General features: G+C 42.4%; 1 protein-coding gene across 1 annotated transcript in view; it reads left to right on the plus strand.

The window, feature by feature from the left end:
* RAB39A (RAB39A, member RAS oncogene family) overlaps window positions 1-2,261 on the plus strand; it is a 36,264-nt gene extending 34,003 nt beyond the window's left edge. Inside the window, exon 2 of the mRNA XM_032167301.1 lies at window positions 720-2,261. Coding sequence (XP_032023192.1) covers window positions 720-1,146 — 427 coding nt within the window. The 3' untranslated portion in view covers window positions 1,147-2,261. The remainder of the gene's footprint in view (window positions 1-719) is intronic.
* Window positions 2,262-23,070: the final 20,809 nt, after the last annotated feature.

A 23,070-nucleotide genomic window follows, 5' to 3' on the forward strand; every position in this document is an offset into this window, starting at 1 on the left:
AGGGAGATCATGGTGCCAGCATGGTCAGGTTCCAGTGAGGGCCCTCTTCTGGGTTGCGGACAGCCATCTTGTATCTTCACATGGTAGAAAGAGGACTAGAGTGCTCTCTGGGATATCTTTTTTTAAGGGCACTGATCCTATTCACGAGGGTTCCACCCTTATGACCTAAATTACATCCCAAAGGCCCCTCGTCCTAATCCTAATACCACCACATTGGGGTTAGCATTTCAACATAAGAATTTGGAAGGGACACAGACATTCGATCCATGCTACAGCCCTTGTTTCTTTTTCCTAAACTGATAGAGAGAAGAGTTCATTAAATTTTATGACGAGTGAGATTCTTAAGATCTAGCTTGTTGTGCAACCTGTGCCCTTCACTCAGTCTTTCAATATGCTTATTTTTAACCACAATGATGTAATAATCTATCAGATTTTTAAAAGCAAAAACAAATAATCAGACAGTATGAGATGACATGGCATGTAAGTGCTTATTTGTCTAACTAAAAATAACTACTACTTTCGTGTTCTGTCAGTGTATGAAACTTGCATATTAGTCCCGTAGAATATTTTTGTTCACTTGAGATACCTCATATTTTATTTATAAATTCTAGTTAAATCATATTAAGATATCTTCAAATGTTATTATGGTGCTAGATTGTTGGAAGGAGAAGAAAAAAAACAAGTTGTCCTTATACAACCTTTTTTCTCTTTATTTTTAGATCAATAACCCGATCTTATTACCGCAACTCAGTTGGTGGATTTTTAGTATTTGACATTACTAACCGACGATCTTTTGAACATGTGAAAGATTGGCTAGAAGAAGCAAAAATGTACGTACAACCATTTCGGATTGTATTTCTGCTAGTGGGACATAAATGTGATTTAGCTTCACAACGTCAAGTTACAAGGGAAGAAGCTGAAAAACTGTCCGCAGACTGTGGAATGAAGTATATAGAAACCTCAGCAAAGGATGCTACAAATGTTGAAGAATCCTTCACTATCTTGACAAGAGACATATATGAACTTATTAAAAAAGGAGAAATTTGTATTCAGGATGGCTGGGAAGGGGTTAAGAGTGGTTTTGTTCCAAATACTGTGCATTCTTCTGAGGAAGCAGTAAAGCCCAGGAAAGAATGCTTCTGCTGACTTCAAACATGCCAAAGAACTAACAGGAACAGATTGGGTGTCATTTCAGAATAAATACCAACATTAACAGCAGAACGATGCAATAAAAGCATTTAAAAAGGTTACAAACCCACACCAATACTATTTTGTAAGGTATTTGATTCAGAGCACGATGCTTACTTGTTACACTACTAGATTGGGTATTTTGCTGAATTACCAAGCAAAGCAGACAACGTTTTTCTTGAAATTACCTCCATTCTTACTTTGTTGGCATACGCTGACCTTAGTGTCCAGATATGTCAATATTACTCATTTTTCTTGACAGTTCAAATGGATTTTTGTGCATATATAGTCAATTGAAAAAATTTTATCAGGAATTACATTCTCTTGAGTTAGTTAATATTGAATAGCAAAATGCATTTAAATATGCATTGTTCACCTGCAGAGTAAACAATCTCAGAAGTATCGAGTAGGACGTAAATAGCAGTTCCTTATATAAGGTACCAGGTTTTTTCCCCATTCTCTGGAAATGTTTGTCCTCCCTTAATTTTGCCTCAACACAAGAAAAGAAGTTTTATGTTCATTTTTGTTCCCTAATTTATTGCTTCTAAAAATGCGTTATGTTTTACAAAGATATCTAAGGATCCAAGCAAACTACTTGAAGCAAATATTTGTAAAATTAAAAACGGAGGACCGCTCACCAAATGTTTGAAATGTTGCTTTTTTTTTTTTTTTTTTTGAGACAGGGTCTTGTTTTGTCACCCAGGCTGGAGTGCAGTAGGGCAATCTTGGCTCCCTGCAACCTCTGCTTCCTGGGTTCAGGAAGTCAGTACCTTACCTCAGCCTCCTGAGTAGCTGGAACTGCAGATGTGCGCCACCATGCCCGGCTAATTTTTGTATTATAAATAGACACGGGGTTTCATAATGTTGCCCAGGCTGGTCTCCAACTCCTGGCCTCAAGCAATTCGCCCACCTCGGCCTCCAAAGTGCTGGGATTATAGGCATGAGCTGCCGTGCCTGGCCTATCAGCAGCAAATGTTTTGCTGTTACAGTGTACTGTTCATATTTAGACAAGAAAAACAAAATTTATTTATGTATTGACATTTTCAAAGAAAGTAAATGCAATTTACCTTGAACCGTTGTCAAAATTATTAATATAGGTAAACATGGAATGTTTTTAATAATAGCATTTTTGTCCAAGTAAATTTCCAAATTTCCTAATTTCCAATATGAAAAGAATGCAGAAAAGATTTTTCTGGGCAAGGAAAATTGGTTAGATGTTTGACATATTTAGCCTTCAAATTGCATTTTACAATCTCATCAGTATAAGTTAAGATAGAATAATCAATTAAGACAGTAAAATGACTTTTGAGTTTCCTAATTTTTAACTTATTGATTAAACTCTCCTGGAAGGGATATTTTGATCATAGTGTCAAATATTTTATAATGTACAGTTCTATTCTGTTCTGTAAACTACTCTTAATCACAAAAGAGTACCAAGTGAAGTTTTTTGGAATCATAAGGTTTTTACTCTTAACCGTTAGTTGCTTCATTTGTTTGAAAACCGAAGTGGCATAGTAGAAAGAATATTTAATAAGAAATCAGAAAACTTGGTTACCAATATTTAACTATGAGTAAGTCACTTGACCTCTCTAAGCACCATTTTTCTTATCTGTAAAATTAGGCTAATAACCCCATTTATTAGTGTGTTTCATGGAAAATTATTTTGAGAATCTAGTGAATGATGCAACAAACGCTTTGTAAATAGAGTAAGCATTTTGAGATTGATATGCTGCTCATGGGCATACTATTATATTTACAATGGGTGAGAATTTTGTTTTCTCATGATTTTTCCTTTCGTTCCTATGCAGAGGGAGTAGAAAAAGAAGTGTGTCTTCATGGACCCATAGGAATTCTTGATTGATGCATATCCTCTGCTTATTTTTTTTTGGCGGGGGGCAGCGGGGGTGCGAGGGGGGCGAGGTCTTGTTCTGTTGACCAGGGTGGAGTGCAGTGGCATGAGCACAGCTCACTGCACCCTGGACCTCCCAGTCTCAAGCGAGCCTCCCACTTTAGCCTCCTGCTAGCTGGGACCACAGGTGCACGCCACCACACCTGCTAATTTTTTATTTTCTGTAGAGAAGGGGCCTCCCTATGTTGCCCAGGTTATAGGTCTCATACGCCAGGGCACAAGTCTCATACGCCAGGGCACAAGTCTCATACTCCAGGGCACAAAAGATCCTTCCGCCTCGGCTTCCCAAAGTGCTGGAATTACAGGCATGAGCCCCCGCGCCCGCTTCTTCTGCTTTTTTTACCCTGAGCTATTGTTCCTGCAAAGTGGAAATAATAGAGAGGGACGTTCCTGCAGACTTAACCCAATCAAAAGTCACGTTTGTGCTTTTTGTGCATCTTTGAAGTAGTTATTTAATTGTATTTTCAAATACTTGTACATTTTCTGGGTTCATGTATTTTTAATTGTGCTTATGGAGAGAATATAAATTATAACTATATACGGTATGACTATTTATATTATCAGCATTTTCTTGATATCCTTAGGTTAATTTCACATGAGTTCAAACCGTAATTAACCAAATGAGAAAATACTTGTCCCCCAAAATGTGAAGTAGTCCATTTTACTGTTACAGTTTTCAATATTATGTGACAATTTTCCATCAGTCCAAAATGGCATAAACCCAAATACTGAAAATTTAGCAGTTGAAAGTACAGTCACCTGTGCCTACTTCTAAAGTTAAATAGCTAAAACATAAAATGTGATTTAAATTTCAGTGGACACCCTTTATAATACTAATGTCGGGAGAGACTAATATTTGGGCTGAAGGATATCATGTGTTCCAAGATTTAAACCAGAGCTAAAGAACTAGAAGAAACAAACAGGAAGACAGGGCCCAAAATTCAAGGCATGAACAGAAGGAAGCCTAGAACTCGTCTCCTAACACCTTGTTCACCACGCTGTGCTTGGTGTGTGTGTATTGGGTGGAGGGAGGGGGAGGGAGGGAGAGGATGTCAAGAAAAGGAGAAGTGTGTTCTAACTGAATCCACAAAATACTAAAATAGGGTTAAATAATTTTTATATTATAGAAGAGCTATTTATGGTAAAACAATAGTAAAGTGAACGATTACTGCAAAAATCTGAGTGCTTGCACGAGATTGCCAAACATCTGTCTAACCTTAGCCAGTTATCTTTATCCATTTTTATATATATATATATGTAATAGCGGACCTATTTTCTTACACATCGTTATACAGAATATGGATAACAATGCCAAAATAGTAAAAATATTTGCTCCAGTCAAAATGCTCTTACCAAGTTTCTTAGAAATCAAATATTCTTGATTTTATATTAAAGTTACTTTATTTAAAATTTAATTTAAATTTTAAAATTTAAAACTAGTAAATGATGTAGTTAATTACTAAATAGTTTAAGTAAATGTGTTTTTTTTGTTTTGTTTTTCTGAGACGGAGTCTGGCTCTGTCTCCCAGGCTGGAATGCAGGGGTGCAAACTCAGCTCACTGCAACCTCCACCTCCCGGGTTCAAACAATTCTCCTGCCTCAGCTTCCTGAGCAGCTAGGATTATAGGCGTGCACCACCACATCCAGCTGATTATTATTATTATTATTATTTTTTTGAGACGGAGTTTTGCTCTTGTTGCCCAGGCTGGAGTGCAATAGCACGATCTTGGCTCACCGCAACCTTCGCCCACTGGGTTCAAGCAATTCCCCTGCCTCAGCCTACCGAGTAGCTGGGATTACAGGCATGCGCCACCACGCCAGACTAATTTTTTTTTGTTTTTTAGTAGTGATGGGGTTTCTCCATGTTGGTCAGGCTGGTCTCGAACTCCGGACCTCATGTGATCCACCCGCCTCAGCCTTCCAAAGTGCTGGGATTACAGGCGTGAGCCACCGTGCCCGGCCTAATTTTTGTATTTTGAGTAGAGATGGGGTTTCACCGTGTTGGCCAGGCTGGTCTCCGACTCCTGACCTCAAGTGATCCACCTGCCTCGGCGCCTCCCAAAGTGCTGGGATTACAGACGTGAGCCACCGGCGCCTGGCTGTAAACGTGATTTTTTTTTTTAAAGAAATGAAAACAGTCCAATTCTTATCGTAAACTTGTCCCTGATGGAAACTGCTCATCTTGAGCTGCATTCACACTCCCAGTTCATATGTAGTGATGTGATAGTAAGTATAAGCCAAAATGTTTAATCGGATTGTTTTTTAATGTGGCTTTTATATGCATAATAGTGGCAAACAAGATTTCCTAAGCCTGGAAACTTGAGAGTTTATTCTAGATTTCCAAAAGCCTCAAGCATTCCATACTTTTTGTGTGTGGCAACCAAAACAGTCTTTTATATTATTATTAAGATAACTTTACCAGAACAAAATCTTTTTATCCAACTTTACGTCATTAAAAAAATGAATCTATGGATTAATAAAATCATTTTAAGAGTATTTTTGTCAGATCTTTTACTGCCCTTGATTCAGTTAAGAACACAGCTTTCAAAGCAGCTTTAAAGAGTGCACTGTATTTGAATAATTTCCTGGCCGGGCGTGGTGGCCCACGCCTGTAATCCCAGCACTTTGGGAGACTGAGGTGGGTGGATCACGAGGTCAGGAGATCGAGACCATCCTGGCTAACATGGTGAAACCCCGTCTCTACCAAAAATACAGAAAAAAAAAATTAGCTGGGCGTGGTGGCGGATGCCTGTAGTCCCAGCTACTTGGGAGGCTGAGGCAGGAGAATGGGGTGAACCTGGGAGGTGGAGCTTGCAGTGAGCCGAGATCATGCCACTGCACTCCAGCCTGGGCGACAGAGCAAGACTCCGTCTCAAAAAATAAAAATTAAAAAATTAAAAAAAAAATAATTTCCTTAGGTCTCACACAGTGAGAAGAACTCGCAAGACTAAAGACCCATTCATAAACAAACTTATTTGTTTCTCAGTAACTACCTAGAAAGATTTCACTTGGAAATGCAAAGAAAACATGTAATCTTTAAGAAAAAACAGAAAGATCCTCTTTCAGCCTGGGGAGCTGAAAAAAGAAAAAACCAAAAGACTATAAAGGTTTTACTTTTTGTTTGTTTGTTTGTTTGTTTTTTAGAGACAGGGTCTTGTTCTGTCGCCTAGGCTGGAGTGCAGTGGCACAGTAATAGGTTGTAGGAGCCTCAAACTCCTGGCCTCAGGCGATCCTCCCACGCTGGCCTCCCAGAGTGCTGGGATTACAGGCATGAGCCACCACGCCCAGCCTATAAAGACTTTAATCTTAGATTCTATGTATTTTAAAATGGTAGGATACAATCCCAACCAGAAGCTAACTCTTGGAAATTTCACAGCTGATAAATAGCCATCTCTGCTTTAGAATCTTTCTCAACTGAATGTTTTCACCAAATCTTCCTGAGCTACTGATCTTCACTTGATCTTAAAATAACAAACTGATCTCCTGAACCTTAATGAACTGCTGCATGACCTGGTGTTTCTATACTGCTAATGACTGATGCAAGTAGACACATGAGTGATGAGCTGTGACAATCTATATCAATCATTACACAATCTAGTTCACTTACTGCGCATAATCATGGTAGTACATAAATGAAAACAAAATTTTAAGGTATAAAAAAATTAGTGTACCTCGTTATTATTTCTGGGTAAATTTTTTGTCTTTTTAAAAAATAGTGCCTAAAACATTGTCTTATCTATGTGACATTCAGTAACTACTGATTGATGGTTATTGTGTTGAATTACTCCTATTAAATGTGGGTTCCACATACCTGGTTTCAATTTATACATTCCATGGAAGAATAAACATGTTTTATTATCATCATCTCTTGGCATTTTTTTTTTCAGGATGACAGACAACAGAAGTAGGATAAGTATAAACTTTTCGAAGTATGTTATCAATGTTATTTGATTTTAAATAATGAATAAAAGAATGAGAATGAGAACTATGATTGTCATAGAATTATGGTATCCATCTTTTTTTTTTTTTTTTTTTAGCGGTAGCAAGGTTTACTGTGAAGAGCAAAAGAACAAAGTTTCCACAGTGTGGAAGGGGACCCCAGTAGGTTGCTTCACGGTATCCATCTTTAACAAGCCATCTTTGATGGTGCTTTTAAAATAGAAACAACTATTTAACTGCAATTTTGTGTGTATGTATTCACAAATGAAGGGCAAAAGAGAATCAATTGGAGATCCACAATACTTTACATATTACATCATACCGTGGTAGAATGTAGGGTAGAACACCATAATCAGATATTAATATTTGTACAGCAAATATATGAATGAATATCCACACCATAAGAGATAAGATCTGTAAATAACCTGTCATCAGTTCGGGTCAGATTTTTGTTGCCAAATGAGTTGTAAAAAGAATCTTTGATTTTTCAGAGCTTTTTGGATTTTAGAATTGCAGAAAAGGGTCATGTACTATGTACTATGCCTTGTACTATGCTTTAACAGATGTTTCAAAATTTGTAACTTTTCTCTACTTGGCTCATCTTTGTCATGCTTCAGCCTTGCACGTAGTGGGAGCTTATGAAATTTTGAATTGAGCTGTTAAATCACATAGAAAATATTTATACCTTCTGCATAAGCAGTTAACTATGTAAAATGTTTACAACAGTGCTTGGCACATAATTATATTATTATAATTATTATTTTTGAGACAGAGTTTTGCATTTGTTGCCCAGGCTGGAGTGCAGTGGCGAGATCTCGGCTCACTGCAACCTCTGCCTCCTGGGTTCAAGTGATTCTCCTGCCTTAGCCTCCTGAGTAGCTGGGATTACAGGTGCCCACCACCACATCCAGCTAATTTTTTGTATTTTTAGTAGAGACGGTTTCACCATGTTGGCCAGGCTGATCTTGAGCTCCTGACCTAAGGTGATCCACCCACCTCGGCCTCCCAAAGTGCTGGGATTACAGGCGTGAGCCGCTCCTCCCGGCCCTGTTTTATTTTTAGTATCATTCTTATTAGAATCACTAAATTGTCAAGAAGCCAACCTTAATCCTTATTGTTGGCTACAAACTGTTGATAATGGCTCTCTGGCTAGTTCATTTTAAGTGGTCATGACTCCTTGAAATGGCCTGATTCTTAGAGAAGAATACTTCAGTAGTGCCCTAAAGGACATAGAGCTCCTGGGGATTGCTGGTCATCAACAACAGCATCTGACCAGATGGACAAGGGCTTGAAGGAGTGTCCCAACAGCAGCACTGCAAATTCACCAACAGGAAGAGTTAGTGCATGTGCCCAGTGTGGTAAGGACTGTGGGTCAGAGGACTAGGCTTTTAGTTTGCATAAAATGATTATCACTAGCATCATTTTCTAAAAGATTTTTTTTTTTTTTGGTAACAGCTTTGACATATAACTTACATACCTTACAATTAAATCATTTAAAATGTACAATTCAGTGTGTGTTTGTCCACTTTCGCATTGCTTTAAAGAAATACCAGGCTGGGCACAGTGGCTCATGCCTGTAATCCCAACACTTTGGGAGATTGAGGCAAAAGGATCACTTGAGGCCAGGAGTTCAAGACCAGCGAGAGCAGCATAGTGAGATCCCATCTCTACAAAATTTTTTTTTTTAAGTAGTTGGGCATAGTGGCACACACCTCTGGTCCCAGCTCCTTGGGAGGCTGGAACCACCAGGCCCAACCTCCAACATTTAGATTACATTTCAACGTGAGATTTGGAGGGGACAAAACACCCAAACCACATCACAGTGGTTTTTAGTAAATTCAGTTGTACAACCATCAACATAATCTATTTTAAAACATTTTGATGACCTCAAAAAGAAATCCCTGTACCTTTAGCTATCATCCCAACAGTCTTCATCTCCCCACTGTACCCTACCCAGCACCAGAGTCCTCAACGACCATTAATCTATATACTTGCCTATACTGGATATTTCACATAGATGTCAGGTAGGAGGTGGGACTCAACTGGGAAGCAGGGCTCGAACACTGGACCAAATTGAGGACTAGCTCAAACAGGGACTGGGTAGAAGCAGCTTTCCATAAGACACACCCACCAGTGTGCCATGTCAGTTTACCATTGCCGTGGCAACACCTGGAAGTTACTGCCCCTTTCCATAGCAACAACCGGGAAGTTACCTCCATTTTCCTAGAAATTTCTGTATAATCTGTCCCTTAATTTGCATGTAATTAAAAATGAGTATAAATATGACTGCAGACCTGCCTCTGAGCTGCTTCTCTGGGCACATTTGCCTATGAGGTAGCCCTACTCTGCAAGGAGCAGTACCTTTGCTGCTGCAGCCCACCACTGCTTCAATACAAGTTACTGTCTAACACCTTCACTCGCCCTTGAATTCTTTCCTGAGTGAAGCCAAGAAACTGCGTGGACTAAGCCCCAATTTGGGGGCTTGCTGGTCCTACATCAGATGGAGTCATGCAGTGTGTGGCCTTTTGTGACCAGCTTCTTTCAATTAGCGTAATGTTTTCGAAGTAGGAGCACCTGACTGGGCAGGGTGGCTCATACCTGTAATCCCAACAGTTTGGGAGGCCGAGGCGGGTGGATCGTCTGAGGTCAGGAGTTCGAGACCAGCCTGGCCAACATGGCAAAATCTCGTCTCTACTAAAAACACGAAATTAGCTGCGCGTGGTGGCACATGCCTGTAATCCCAGCTACTTGGGAGGCTGAGGCAGGAGAATTGCTTGAACCCGGGAGGCAGAAGTTGTAGTGAGCCGAGATCACACCATTGCACTCCAGCCTGGGCGACAGAGCAAGACTCCATTTCAAAATAAATAAATAAATAAATAAGTCAAAGTAGTAGCATCATTTTAATAAAAATTTTCCCATTATGTAACAAATACTAGTTCATTGTACAACATTTGGAAAATACAGAAACATAGAAAGAGAGAAATCATCATTAGACTAGGTCCAGCTAATTATTTTTTGTAGAGATGGGGTCTCCCTATCTATGTTGCCCAGGCTGGTCTGGAACTCATGGGCTTAAGCAATCCTCCCACCTCAGCCTCCCAAAGTGCTGTGAATACAGACATGAGCCACCATGCCTGGCTCGGAAAATTATTTATTTACTTCCAATAATAGACATTAAGATTGTTTCCAGAGCCAGGCGTGGTTGCTCATGCCTATAATCCCAGCACTTTGGGACGCCAAGGGAGGGGGATTGCTTGAGCCCAGGAGTTCCAGCAACATAGTGAGACCACGTCTCTAAAAAAAAAAAAAATAGCAGGGCACAGTGGCACACACCTGTGGTCCCACATGCTTGGAAGGCTGAGGTGGGGGGATCACTTGAGTCTGGGAGGTTGAGGCTGCAGTGAGCCGATATTGCACCACCGCACTCCAGCGTGGGTCACAATGAAAAACTATCTCAAAAAAAAAACTATAAGAACATTTGTTTCCTTCAGATCCTCATTAATACTTAATAATGCAAAACCTGGTATATTGACAAGTGATGGGCAAAAAAAATCCCATTTAATTTACATTTTTCTGTTCTTCTGAGAACATTAGCTTTCATAAAATTTATTGATCATTTGTATTCCTTTGATGAATTGCCTAATTGTATCCTTTTCCAATTTTCTATTGGATCGTTAGAATTTTTCTTACTGACTTTTTAGGAATATTCACTATACTATGCACAGAAATACTTTGTTTTGTATGTTGAAAGTATTCTCTTCCAGCCTGTTAAGGCTTGTTTTTTTTCTGTCTTTTGTTGTGAAGTTTTAATTTTCAGGCATCTCAAGTCTATTTTTTTCCCTTGTGTCTTCAAGGACTTCTGTCTTCATTAGGACCTTCTTTCCCAGCTCCAAATTATAAAATACTGTCCTATATCTTGTTTTTTACATTTATACTTTTATATAGCAGAATTTTTTTAATTTTTAAATTTTTATATATTTATTTTTATTTTATTTATTTACTTATTTATTTTGAGACTGAGTCTCGCTCTGTAGCCCAGGCTGGAGTGCAGTGGCGCAATCTTGGCTCACTGCAACCTCCACCACCCGGGTTCATGCCATTCTCCTGCCTCAGCCTCCTGAGCAGCTGGGACTATAGGCGCCCACCACCACGCCCAGCTAATTTTTTGTACTTTTAGTAGAGATGGGGTTTCACTGTGTTAGCCAGGATGGTCTCGATCTCTTGACCTCGTGATCCACCCACCTCGGCTTCCCAAAGTCCTGGGATTACAGGCGTGAGCCACAATGCCTGGCCTATATTTATTTTTGAGACAGGGTCTTGCTCTGTCATCCAGGCTGGAGTACAGTAGCATGATCTTGGCTCACCACAGCCAACCTGAGCTCCAGCAATTCTCCCACCTTAGCCTACTGAGTAGCTGGGACTACAAACGCATGCCACCATGCCCAGATAATTTTCCTTAATTTTTTGAAGAGACAGGGTCTTGCCATGTTGGCCAGGCTGGTCTCGAACTCCTGGGCTCAAGCGACCCACCAGCCTAGGCCTCCCAAAGTGCTGGGAGTACAGGGGTGAGCTACTGTGCTTGGCCCAGAACTTCTATATGGTATAATATAGAGGGTTTTTTTTGTTGTTTTTTGTTTGTTTGTTTGTTTGTTTGTTTTTGAGTCAGAGTCTCACTCTGTTGCCCAGGCTAGAGTCCAGTGGCATAATCTCAACTCACTGCAACCTCTGCTTCCCGGGTTCAAGAAATTCTCCTGCCTCAGCCTCCTGAGTAGCTAGGACTACAGGTGCACACCACCACACCCAGCTAATTTTTGTATTTTTAGTGGAGACGGGGTTTCACCATGTTGGCCAGGGTGGTCTCGAACGCCTGACCTCAGGTGATCCACCTGCCTCAGCCTCCCAAACTGCTGTGATTACAAGCGTGAGCCACCGTGCCCAGATGGGATTTTTTTCTGAGTAAGTAATTCGTAATTCCAATGTCATTTATTCCTCTCTCCAAACATTTGAATTGCCATCTTTATGTATACTTTCTCTATATTTACATATCTATATTTTAGCTCTATCTGTATCTATACAGGATCTGTTTCCAGACTATTCAGATCCACTGGTTAGTGGTTTAATGTTGAGCTAATACCACACTTTCATTTACTAAAACTTTAAAATTTGGTTTGTTGATGACTATCCCAGTTGCTATAAGCCTCCCCATGCCCACCAGCAACCAGACCACGGTCCCTAAATACTATTTCCCACTAAAAAGAACCAAGGTTTTTTGGTGAAATGGCTGATTCCTAGTCTGAGGCAGGAAATATATAAAATGAGTCTGGGCATCTTGTCACACCAGAAAATAAGGAAGCTACAAAAGAATATTAAGAACTCGCCAAAGCACTTAGAAGCAAATCTGAAGAGGTCAAAGCTGGGAAAATACAAAGATCAAAACGAATAATAGTGGAGTAAAGGCCGGGCGCGGTGGCTCACGCTTGTAATCCCAGCACTTTGGGAGGCCGAGGCGGGCGGATCATGAGGTCAGGAGATCGAGACCACGGTGAAACCCTGTCTCTACTAAAAAATACAAAAAAAATTAGCCGGGCGTGGTGGCGGGCGCCCGTAGTCCCAGCTACTCAGAGAGGCTGAGACAGGAGAATGGCATGAACCCAGGTGGTGGAGGTTGCAGTGAGCCGAGATTGCGCCACTGCACTCCAGCCTGGGTGACAGAGCGAGACTCCATCTCAAAAAAAAAAAAAATAGTGGAGTAAAAGAACATTAAGTACTTATAAATCTATGAGTTCAAAATGACACACAAAAAAAATAATTGTGTAGTGAAAGGAGCCACTTACACTTCTATTCCATGATCCCTAGACCCATGGGGAAACTTTAGCATATAATGGTCTCTGATTCAAAGACTATACAGTACTGCATCCTAAGAGACAGAACCCTATCCTTTCAGATTTGTATCTCCTAAACGGCAGTATAACTGAGTCTTCAGTAAGCCATTTTACCTTTCAATTAGGTCAGCTGCTTCTGGGCCATGAGATATGTGGTAAGACCAAATAATTCCATAGGCATGACCCCATTGCTGCAGTTCCTTTACCATGAAATGAGTTCCTTGATCAGACACAATGTTAGGGATGATGGCATTACCTCGATGAGGCATTCTGCAAGTTCAAGGATGTTACTGCTGCCAAAACAATTTCGGAGAGCACAGGTAAAACCACATCCAGAATATGTATCTATTTCACTAAGAACAGATCTCTGCCCCTCCCATGATGGAAAAGGTCCAGTGTAATTAATCTGCAATGGACGGCTGGTTGACTCGTGTGTGGAGGATTCCTAAGGCCATGCCGAGGTTCAGTGGTTCACCAGGAGGATTCACAGGATGCAGCATATAGTTGCACTCACAGTTGTGACTTGTTACCGCCAAGGATACAAAGCAAATCCCCCAAGGGAAAAGGTGCATGGGGTGAAGTCTGGGGAAAAGGCACACACTTCCAATGATCTTCTCTGGGTAGAGTCACACAGGATGTGCTCAATCTTCCCATCAGCTGTTGTGACAATATGTGTGAAATGTTGTCTACCAGAGAGGTTTGTTAAGAGACTCAGTGCCCAGGGTTTTTATTGAGGGCTGGTCACAGAGGCAGCTTCTTCCTGGAACATGCCAAAATTCCAGACTCCCTGAAGGAAAGTAGGAATTCAGCATAAACTATATGGTTTATACGGACAGTTTAGACATGATATACCATTTTTATCCATTCTGGGAATGGTGGGAAACCTCCTGAAATCCAAGTTCCTAGATGCCAGCCAAGGGCCAAGCTTGTAAGCAGACTTTTCACAGTATAGCAGTCAGGCCTGCTATGTTAACTCTTTTCTGCCTGGTACCCCTGGGGAATAATAACAAGTCAGGGGCCTCATGTTGGTCTCTTTTGTTGGACATTCAGTGGGGGCAATAGCTAGGTCACACTTGGTCACACACAAGTTGGGGCCCATGTTATTGAGTTCAAGCACAAAGCAAGGCAAAGGAAGTTAAATTTGGTGCCAGAAGCCATCAGATGACAACTCTCAAAGCTGCTGCAATCTACTTCTTCATTTATGTTTGGGAGCAACCCTCCAGGATTCCAGTGGACCTCTCCTTACAGGGAAACTTTAGAAGAAGAGGAAGGTTAGTGGAACAAAATACAAGGAGCTTCTTCAGCAACTAGTCTCAAGGCCACAGCTGACACTTATCATCTTCTCTACAATCCATTCTGGATCCCCTCACCCTCATCTAGCATCTCTGCTGGTTACAATGACTTACCTGGTCATGTGATACAGACCCTCATCCCTGATGTTGCGAGCACCTTAATCCCCAGGACCAGTGACTGTGTTAGCTTACACGGCACAAAGACTTTGTGCCGGTGTGGTGGCTCAGGCCTATAATCCTAGCACTTTGGAAGGCCCAGTAGGGTGGGTCGCTTGAGCTCAGGAGTTCAAGAAAGCCTGGGCAACATGGTGAAACCCCATCTCTACTAAAAATACAAAAAATTAGCCAGGTGTGGTGACTCATGCTTGTAGTCCCAGCTACTTGGGAGGCTGAGGTAGGAGAACTTGAGCCTGGGAGGCAGAGGTTGCAGTGAGCCTAGATCACACCACTGCACTCCAGCCTGGTGACAGAGCGAGACTCCATCTCAAAAAAAATAGAGAGAGAGAGAGAGAGAGAATTTGCAGAGTCCCCAGGCAAATATGTGATTGAGTTAAGGATTTCAAGACAGGAAGATTATTCTGGAATATCCAGGTAGGTCCAAGGGAATTACAAGGGAAAGAGGGAGGCAGGAGAGTCAGAGTCAGAGAAGCGATGATGATGAAGAAGAGGAGTGATGCCATTGTTGGAGCAGGGCTATGTGCCAAGGGATGCAGGTGTCTTCTAGGAGATGGAAAAGGCAAGAAACAAATTCTCCTTTAGAGCTTCCAGAATAATGCAACCTGCTCCCTTTTTTTTTTGGAATGAAACAGGGTCTTAGGCCAGGTGCAGTTGCTTATGCCTGTAATCCCGGCATTTTGGAAGGCCCAGTCAGACAGGTTACTTGAGCCCAGGGGTTCAAGACCAGCTTGGGCAACATGGTGAAACCCCATCTCTACAAAAAATATAAAAAATTAGCTGGGCATGGTAGCATGCATCTGTGGTCTCAGCTACTCAGGAGGCTGAGGTGAGAGGATCGCTTGAGCCTGGGAGGTCAAGGTGGTTGCAGTGAGCTATCATCACACCATTGCCCTCCAGCCTGGATGACAGAGTGAGACCCTGTCTTAAAAAAGAAAAGAAAAGAAAAGAGAGAGGGAGAGAGAGAGAGAGACTGGATCTAGCTCTCTCACCCAGGCTAGAGTGCAGTGGCACAATCATAGCTCACTGTAACTTCAAGCAATCCTTCCACCTCCTGACATCTTGATTTAAGCCCATAAGACCCATTTTTGGACTTCTGGCCTCGAGACCTGCAAGATAACAAATTTGTGTTGTTTTAAGCCACTGAGTTTGTGGCAAATTTTTACATCAGCAGTGGGAAACTAATAGAATATGCCCTTCTCAGCCTGAGGTTACTGCACTTCTCCATTTACAATCAAACTGGACAAGGGAGTACCAGAAGGCACCCAAGTGATACACATATTTTTCCCTGCCCCATTGCATAACAGCATCCTTACCCTCTCCTGATAAAATTCAATTACCGTTACCAGAACGAAGACTCCCTTTCTTGCCTGCTGGTTCCTTGCCATACAATACAAAGTGCCAAGTGCAAGCATAGCTTATAATTAACAGGACTCTTACTGTGGCCTCTGGCAAAACTGTTCCCCTTTGAAGATCAGGACCTCTTAACCTGCAGAGTCCAGGATTGCAGAGATAGAGAAACACAATTCTGAAGTCTCAAGTAGCTCACTATGAGTGATGGTGAAGCCACTTCTGCTTTCATCCCTTAGTTCCTGGATCCATGTATTCTTCCTGTTGGGGACACAGTGCTATACATAGGTCTTCTATTCAAGGTAAACTTTGCATCATGGAGGATAGTGCCCATCCTTGTAAAGTATCTTCACCGAGCAGGCACATCAGCTCTGCCTTTAACAGGCCATTCTAATGCTCCATCAAGTCAGCAGCTTCTGGTTGGTGCAGTATACGATATAATCAGGGATCTCCTGGTCATGGCCCACCCCTGCACATCCTTTGTTATAAAGTGGGTCCTTGGTCTGGTGTGATGATATACTGCATGCTTTGCTGAGTCAGTGCAAGCAAGAAAGGCAGAATCATACCTAGTATATGTGTCTATTCTTGCCAGAATTAACAACTGACTTTTCAATGTAGTCTACTTGCCACAAAGTTGCCAGTTAGTCACTTTGAGGGATGGTACTTTATCAATGACTCCGTGTTGGTCTCTGCTGCAGGCCGATTGGACATACAGTGGCGGACATTCAACCTGGATAAGTGAGGGCCCATACTGTTGGGTCTATGTACAGCCTTCCTCCCTGCCATCATGACTACTTTGCTCACATGCCCTTCATGCAAGAGCTGAATGGGCAATGACAAAGGCTGGCTGATGCCAACCGGGAGAGTAATTTTGTCTTCTTGGTTTAGTGCCTCTTCTGAGGTAGATGCTCTCATCAGTGTTAACATGTGATATGAAGACCTTCATACTCAGTACCTGTTTCTGTATATTCACTGTCTGCCTCTATCCTTGACTTCTTTGCCCTCAGTCATCATCCTCTTATGCCCTGATCAGAGAGCCATGCCTTTCCCACTGCCCAGGAGTCTGTCTATTCTACTTCAAGCCATTTCTCTTTCCACACAAACTGAGTGACCAAGGTATCAAAGAAAAAAAAGATCCGGATATCAGTTAAAGTGGTAAAAACAGACTTTACTCAGTAACTATTACAATAGGGAGAAAGGGACTTCGGGATAGAACTGGACTCAATTTGGCCAGGCTCAGTGACTCATGCCTGTATTCCTAGCACTTTGGGAGGCCAAAGTGGGGGGATCTCTTGAGCTCAGGAGTTTGAGACCAGACTGGGCAACTGTGATGTTTAATACTGAGTGTCAACTTGATTGGATTGAAGGATACAAAGTATTGATCCTGGGTATGTCCATGAGGGTGCTGCCAAAAGAGATTAACATTTGAGTCAGTGGGCTGGGGAAGGCAGATCCACCCTTAATGTGGTGAGTACAATCTAATCAGCTTCGAGCAAATATAAAGCAGGCAGATAAATGTGAAAAGGAGAGATTGCCCTAGCCTCCCAGCCTACATCTTTCTCCAGTGCTGGATGCTTCCTGCCCTCGAACGTTTGACTCCAAGTTCTTCAGTTTTAGGACTTGGATTGGCTCTCCCTGCTCCTCAGCTTGCAGACAGCCTATTGTGGGACCTTATAATCATGTAAGTTAATACTTAATAAACTCTCTTCTCTCTATATATATATTAGGCAATATCTGTATATCGTATTAGTTCTGTCCCTCTAGAGAACCCTGACTAATACAGATTTTGGTACCTGAAGTGGTTTTAGAGGAACAGAATATTAAGGATGAAGTTCATGCGTTGTTTTGGAGGGGTTTCTGGAGTTGGCTGCTTAATATGACTAGACCCAAAAATGCTAAGGACTCTACTTCTAATAGTATGAAGAACACTGATAGCCCTTGGTGTGAACTGTTTAGAGAGCTATGCCAAATAAATGCATTTGACACTCTAGATTCACTGCTCATGAGAGGTAAGGAGTTAATACCTTTGACCATACGTAGAGAACCAAGGAACATAATGAAGCTGATTTGTTGCTCCTAAGTTCAGTGGACAAAGTGATGAAAGAAAATGATGAACTCAGGGATCCTGTCTCCTGGCTTCTGAAGCAGACACTAAGCCTCAAGTCTACTAAGATTGCCCTGAATGAGAGTCTTATCTCCTGTAGAGAAAGAGCTGAAATTGTAGAAAAACAGACACAAGCTCTTGTCATGCAAGTGGCTGACCTGCAATGAAAGATGCATGCACAGCCCGACCAGGTATCTACTGTTAAAGTGAGGGCATTGATTGGAAGATAATGGAACCTTGAAACTTGAAATGAGGATGTGTGGGAGGACCATGGTGAAGCTGGGGACACTGAGTTTGTAAACTCTGATGAACCTTTTTTGCCAGAAGGAACAGCTTCCCCATCCCCAGCAGTGGCAACATCCCCACCCCAACCCATGCTGCCATCAGCCTTTCCACCCTTGTCTGAGAAGATAAACCCTGTGCTGCCTGAGGCAACTGTGATGTCTTCCCCTGTGGCAGTTGCCAGGCAAAATAATATTGATTCTCCTCAGGAGTCACCCCCAACACCCCTGCTTGTTTCTAGACCTATAAATGGACTAAAGTGCCGGTGGGCCCCTAGAGGTGAGGTTGAGAGTGTGACCCATGAGGAGGTGTGCTACATTCGAAAAGAATTTTTGAGTTCTCTAACTTATATAAACAGAAATGTGGAGAAAAGGCATGGGAATGGATATTAAGGATATGGGATTATGATGGAAGAAATATAGAGTTGGATCAGGCTGAATTTATTATTTTGGGTCCACTAAGTAGGGACTCTGCTTTTAATGTTGCAGCTCGGGGAGTTGAAAAAAGTTCTAATAATTTATTTGCTTGGCTAGCTGAAATATGGATTAAAAGATGGCCCACTCTGAGCAATCTGGAAATGCCTGATCTCCCTTGGTTTAATGTAGAGGAAGGGATCCAAAGGCTTAGGGAGATTGGGATGGGGGAATGGATTAGTCACTTTAAACCTAATCATCTCAGCTGGGAGGGTCCAGAAGATATACCCTTGACCAGCGCCTTGCAAAATATATTTGTGAGGGCAGCACCTGCATCTTTGAAGAGCCCTGTAATTGCTCTTCTCTATATGTCAGATCTAATGGTGAGAACTGCAGTCACTCAACTACAAAATTTAAATACAATGGGAATAATTGGATCCCAAGGGGGCAGGGACCAAGTGGCACCACTCAACCATCAAAGGCAAGGTGGGCATGGCTACCATAATGGACAGCAGAGGCAAAGTGGCAATCAGAATAGTCTGACTCATGTAGAGCTCTGGCATTGGCTAATTAATCATGTTGTTTCTAGAAGTGAAATTGATAGGAAGCCTACTACATTCCTACTTAATTTATATAAGCAGAAAACTTCTAGGTCGAATAGATGAAAGACTAGTTTGAATTACAAAAACAGAGAATCACGGCCCCTCAATCAATTCCCAGACTTGAGCCAGTTTACAGACCCAGAACCCCTTGAACGAAGGAGATGCCGGGTCCCCTTGAGGAAGGACCTCACTACATTACCAACAATTTATGCAGTGAATTGTTCTCCCATCCTTCCCCAAGAAGATCTCCAGCCTTTTACCAGGGTAACTGTGCACTGGGGAAAGGGAAATGATCAGACATTTCAGGGACTACTGGACACTGGCTCTGAGCTGACATTGATTCCGGGGGACCCAAAATGTCATTGTGGTCCTCCAGTTAAAGTAGAGGCTTATGGAGGTCAGCTAATTAATAGAGTTTTAGCTCAGGTCCAACTTACAGTGGGCTCAGTGAGTCCCTGGACTCATCCTGTTGCCATTTCCCCAGTGCCAGAATGCATAATTGGCATAGACATAATTAGCAGCTGGCAGAACCCCCACATTGGCTCCCTGACTGGTAGGGTGAGGGCTATTACAGTGGGAAAGGCTGAATGGAAGCCATTAGAGCCACCTCTACCTAGAAAAACAGTAAATCAAAAACAATATCGCATCCCTGGAGGGATTGTGGAGATTAGCGCCACGATCAAGAACTTGAAAGACGCAGGAGTAGTGATTCCCACCACATCCCCATTCAACTCTCCCTTTTGGCCTCTATAGAAGACAGATGGATTTTGGAGAATGACAGTGGATTTTCATAAGCTTAACCAAGTGGTGACTCTAATTGCAGCTGCTGTACCAGATGTGGTTTCATTGCTTAAGAAAATTAATTCCTGATACCTGGTATGCAGCCATTGACTTGACAAATCCCTTTTTCTTCATTCTTGTCCATAAGGCCCACCAGAAGCAATTTGCCTTCAGCTGGCAAGGCCGTCAATATACCCTTACCGTCCTACCTCAGGGGTATATCAACTCTCCAGCTTTGTGTCATAATCTTATTCGGAGAGACCTTGATCACTTTTCACTTCAGCAAGATATTACACTGGTCCATTACATTGATAACATTATGCTGATTGGATCCAGTGAACAAGAAGTAGCAAGCCCACTGGACTTATTTATGTATTTTTTGCAGTTGCAAGATTTAATAGAGTGAAAACAGAGCTCCCATACAAAGGGAGGGGACCCAAAGAGGGTAGCCATTGCTGGCTCGAATGCCTGGGTTTATATCTCGATCATTGTCCCTCCCGCTGTGCTCTCAGTCAATAGATGATTGGCTATTTCTTTACCTACTGTTTTTGCCTAATTAGCATTTTAGTGAGCTCTCTTTACTACCTGATTGGTCAGGTGTGAAATAAGTTGCAAGCCCCGTGTTTAAAGGTGGATGTGGTCACCTTCCCAGCTAGGCTTAGGGATTCTTAGTCAGCCTAGGAAATCCAGCTAGTTCTGTCTCTCAGTCCCTGCTCTCAACAGGAAAACCCAAGTGCTGTTGTGGAGGTTGGATGATGACTGCTCTAACTGCTTCCTGCTGAATTGGGGCATAGTAGGGGTCATGCAGTTGAGATTTCCTCTGGAGGGGTGCCTTCAAAGTCATCAATGTCAGAGCGTGGGCTAGCAGGCAGGTCCAGGGGTCCACAGTAGATCTTAGTCATGGACTGCATCTGGGGCTCCATTTGAAGAACAATTTGTAGATTTACAGCTTTGATTCTGGAAGAGACAAACTTAACAAGGAGGTTAAATATACAGGAATTGAAATGTATGGCCTGCAGTGTAGGGGATTATTTCTTTGGCACACTTTACAGGCCCTGACTATCTGCTTGATAGTTTTTAAAATGCCTGGTCCAGTAAATAATAATTTGGCCATCTGCTGGATGCTATCAATGCCTAAGTGTAAGGTTTGGTGAAGGGTTTTAAGTAATTTTCATTGGTTAGCTGAAGACAAAATTATTTTTCCTTCATTGGCTAGCCATCCTGAGGGGGGGGTTCCCTATTCTATTTCTCCTGTTGAGTACTGGGGCTTGGTTTCCTGGAGGGGATTACCCCATAGCAGGGGTCTTTCTATAAGCATTTTTAATGGAGGGTCCTGCCTTGTGGCTCTTTTGGCTTCAATATTCGCTTGGCTAGTCCCTTTTGTTTTCTTTTCCTTTCCTTTCTGATGACCCCCAGTAGTGTAAGACTGCCACCTCTTTAGGTTTCTGTACAGCCAATAATAATCTCCTGATGGCTTCCTGATGTTTGATTGGTGTTCTCTCGGAAGTTAGGAATTCCCTTTCTCTCCATATTGCTGCATGGGCATGGAGTACTAGGTAAGCATACTTAGAGTCTGTATATATATTTACCCTTTTATCTTTTTCTAATTTTAGTGCCTGAGTGAGGGCTATTTTAGTTTTGCCAGCTGAGCGATAGTTCCTGGAGTGAGGACATTACTTTCAAGTATTTTATTATTACTGACCACTGCATACCCTGCTTTTCAAATTCCTTTTTCTACAAAGGAACTTTCATCAGTATACAAGTTGAGGTCGGGATCAGTCAAGGGAACCTCTAGAAGGTCCCTTCTAGTGGCATGGGTTTGAGCAATCACCTGTTGACTGTTATGTTCTTTTTTTTTTCTTTGAGACGGAGTCTCGCTCTGTCTCCCAGGCTGGAGTGCAGTGGCGCAATCTCGGCTCACTGCAAGCTCCGCCTCCCGGGTTCATGCCATTCTCCTGCCTCAGCTTCTCCGAGTAGCTGGGACTACAGGCGCCCGCCACCACGCCCGGCTAATTTTTTGTGTTTTTAGTAGAGACGGGGTTTCACCATGGTCTCGATCTCCTGACCTCGTGATCCGCCCTCCTCGGCCTCCCAAAGTGCTGGGATTACAAGCATGAGCCACCGCGCCCGGCCTGACTGTTATGTTCTATCTTTTTTTCATTGTCTGGAAGAAATGTGGCTGGGTTAAGAGTTGCACAAGTGCGCAGCCACATCACTGGCCCTTCAAGTAATTATAGAGCCTGATATTTAAGTAAACGGTTGCCTGACAGCCACAAGTCTCCTTTAGCAGTGAGTATGCTGTTGACATCATGAGATGTCCACACAGTAAGATCTCTTCCCTGTATCATTTTAACTGCTTCAGATGCTAAGACTGCTACTGCTGCCACTACCTGTAAACAATGAGGCCAACCCTTTGCCACTACATCAATTTCCTTACTCAGGTATGCCACGGGTTGCAAGCTTGTCCCTCGGACCTGTGTAAGGACTCCTAGAGTTATTCCTGTTTTTTTCTGTGACATATAAAGAAAAGTCTTGCCCCGTTGGCAAGCTTAACGCTGGGACTTGGGTTAAGGCTTCTTTAGGGCCTGGAAAGCCGCTTCTGCTTCAGGTGTCCATCTTACTAAATGGGTATTGGCTTTCTGAGTTTCCTTAATTTCACTGGACTTATTGGTGAGACATTTGCATGCCAGAGGATGGGAAATAAATCTGACTAAAATTCAGGAACCTTCTACCTCAGTAAAATTTCTAGGGGTCCACTGGTGTGGGGCCTGTTGAAATATTCCTTCTAAGGTGAAGGATAAGTTGCTGCATTTGGCCCCTCCTACAACCAAGAAAGAGGCACAATGCCTAGTGGGCCTATCTGGATTTTGATGACAACACATTCCTCATATGGGTGTGTTACTCTGGCCCATTTGTCGGGTGACCCAAAAGGCTGCCGGTTTTGAGTGGGGTCAGGAGAAGGGTTTGCAACAGGTCCAGGATGCTGTGCAAGCTGCTCTGCCACTTGGGCCATATGACCCAGCAGATCCAATGGTGCTTGAGATGTTAGTGGCAGAGAGGGATGCTGTTTGGAGCCTTTGGCAGGCCACCATAGGTGAATCACAGTGGAGGCCTCTAGGGTTTTAGGGCAAGGCTGTGCTATCTTCTGCAGAGAA

Source organism: Hylobates moloch, unplaced genomic scaffold (genome assembly GCF_009828535.3).
Source record: "Hylobates moloch isolate HMO894 unplaced genomic scaffold, HMol_V3 SCAFFOLD_11, whole genome shotgun sequence".
NCBI classification, from domain to species: Eukaryota; Metazoa; Chordata; class Mammalia; order Primates; family Hylobatidae; genus Hylobates; species Hylobates moloch.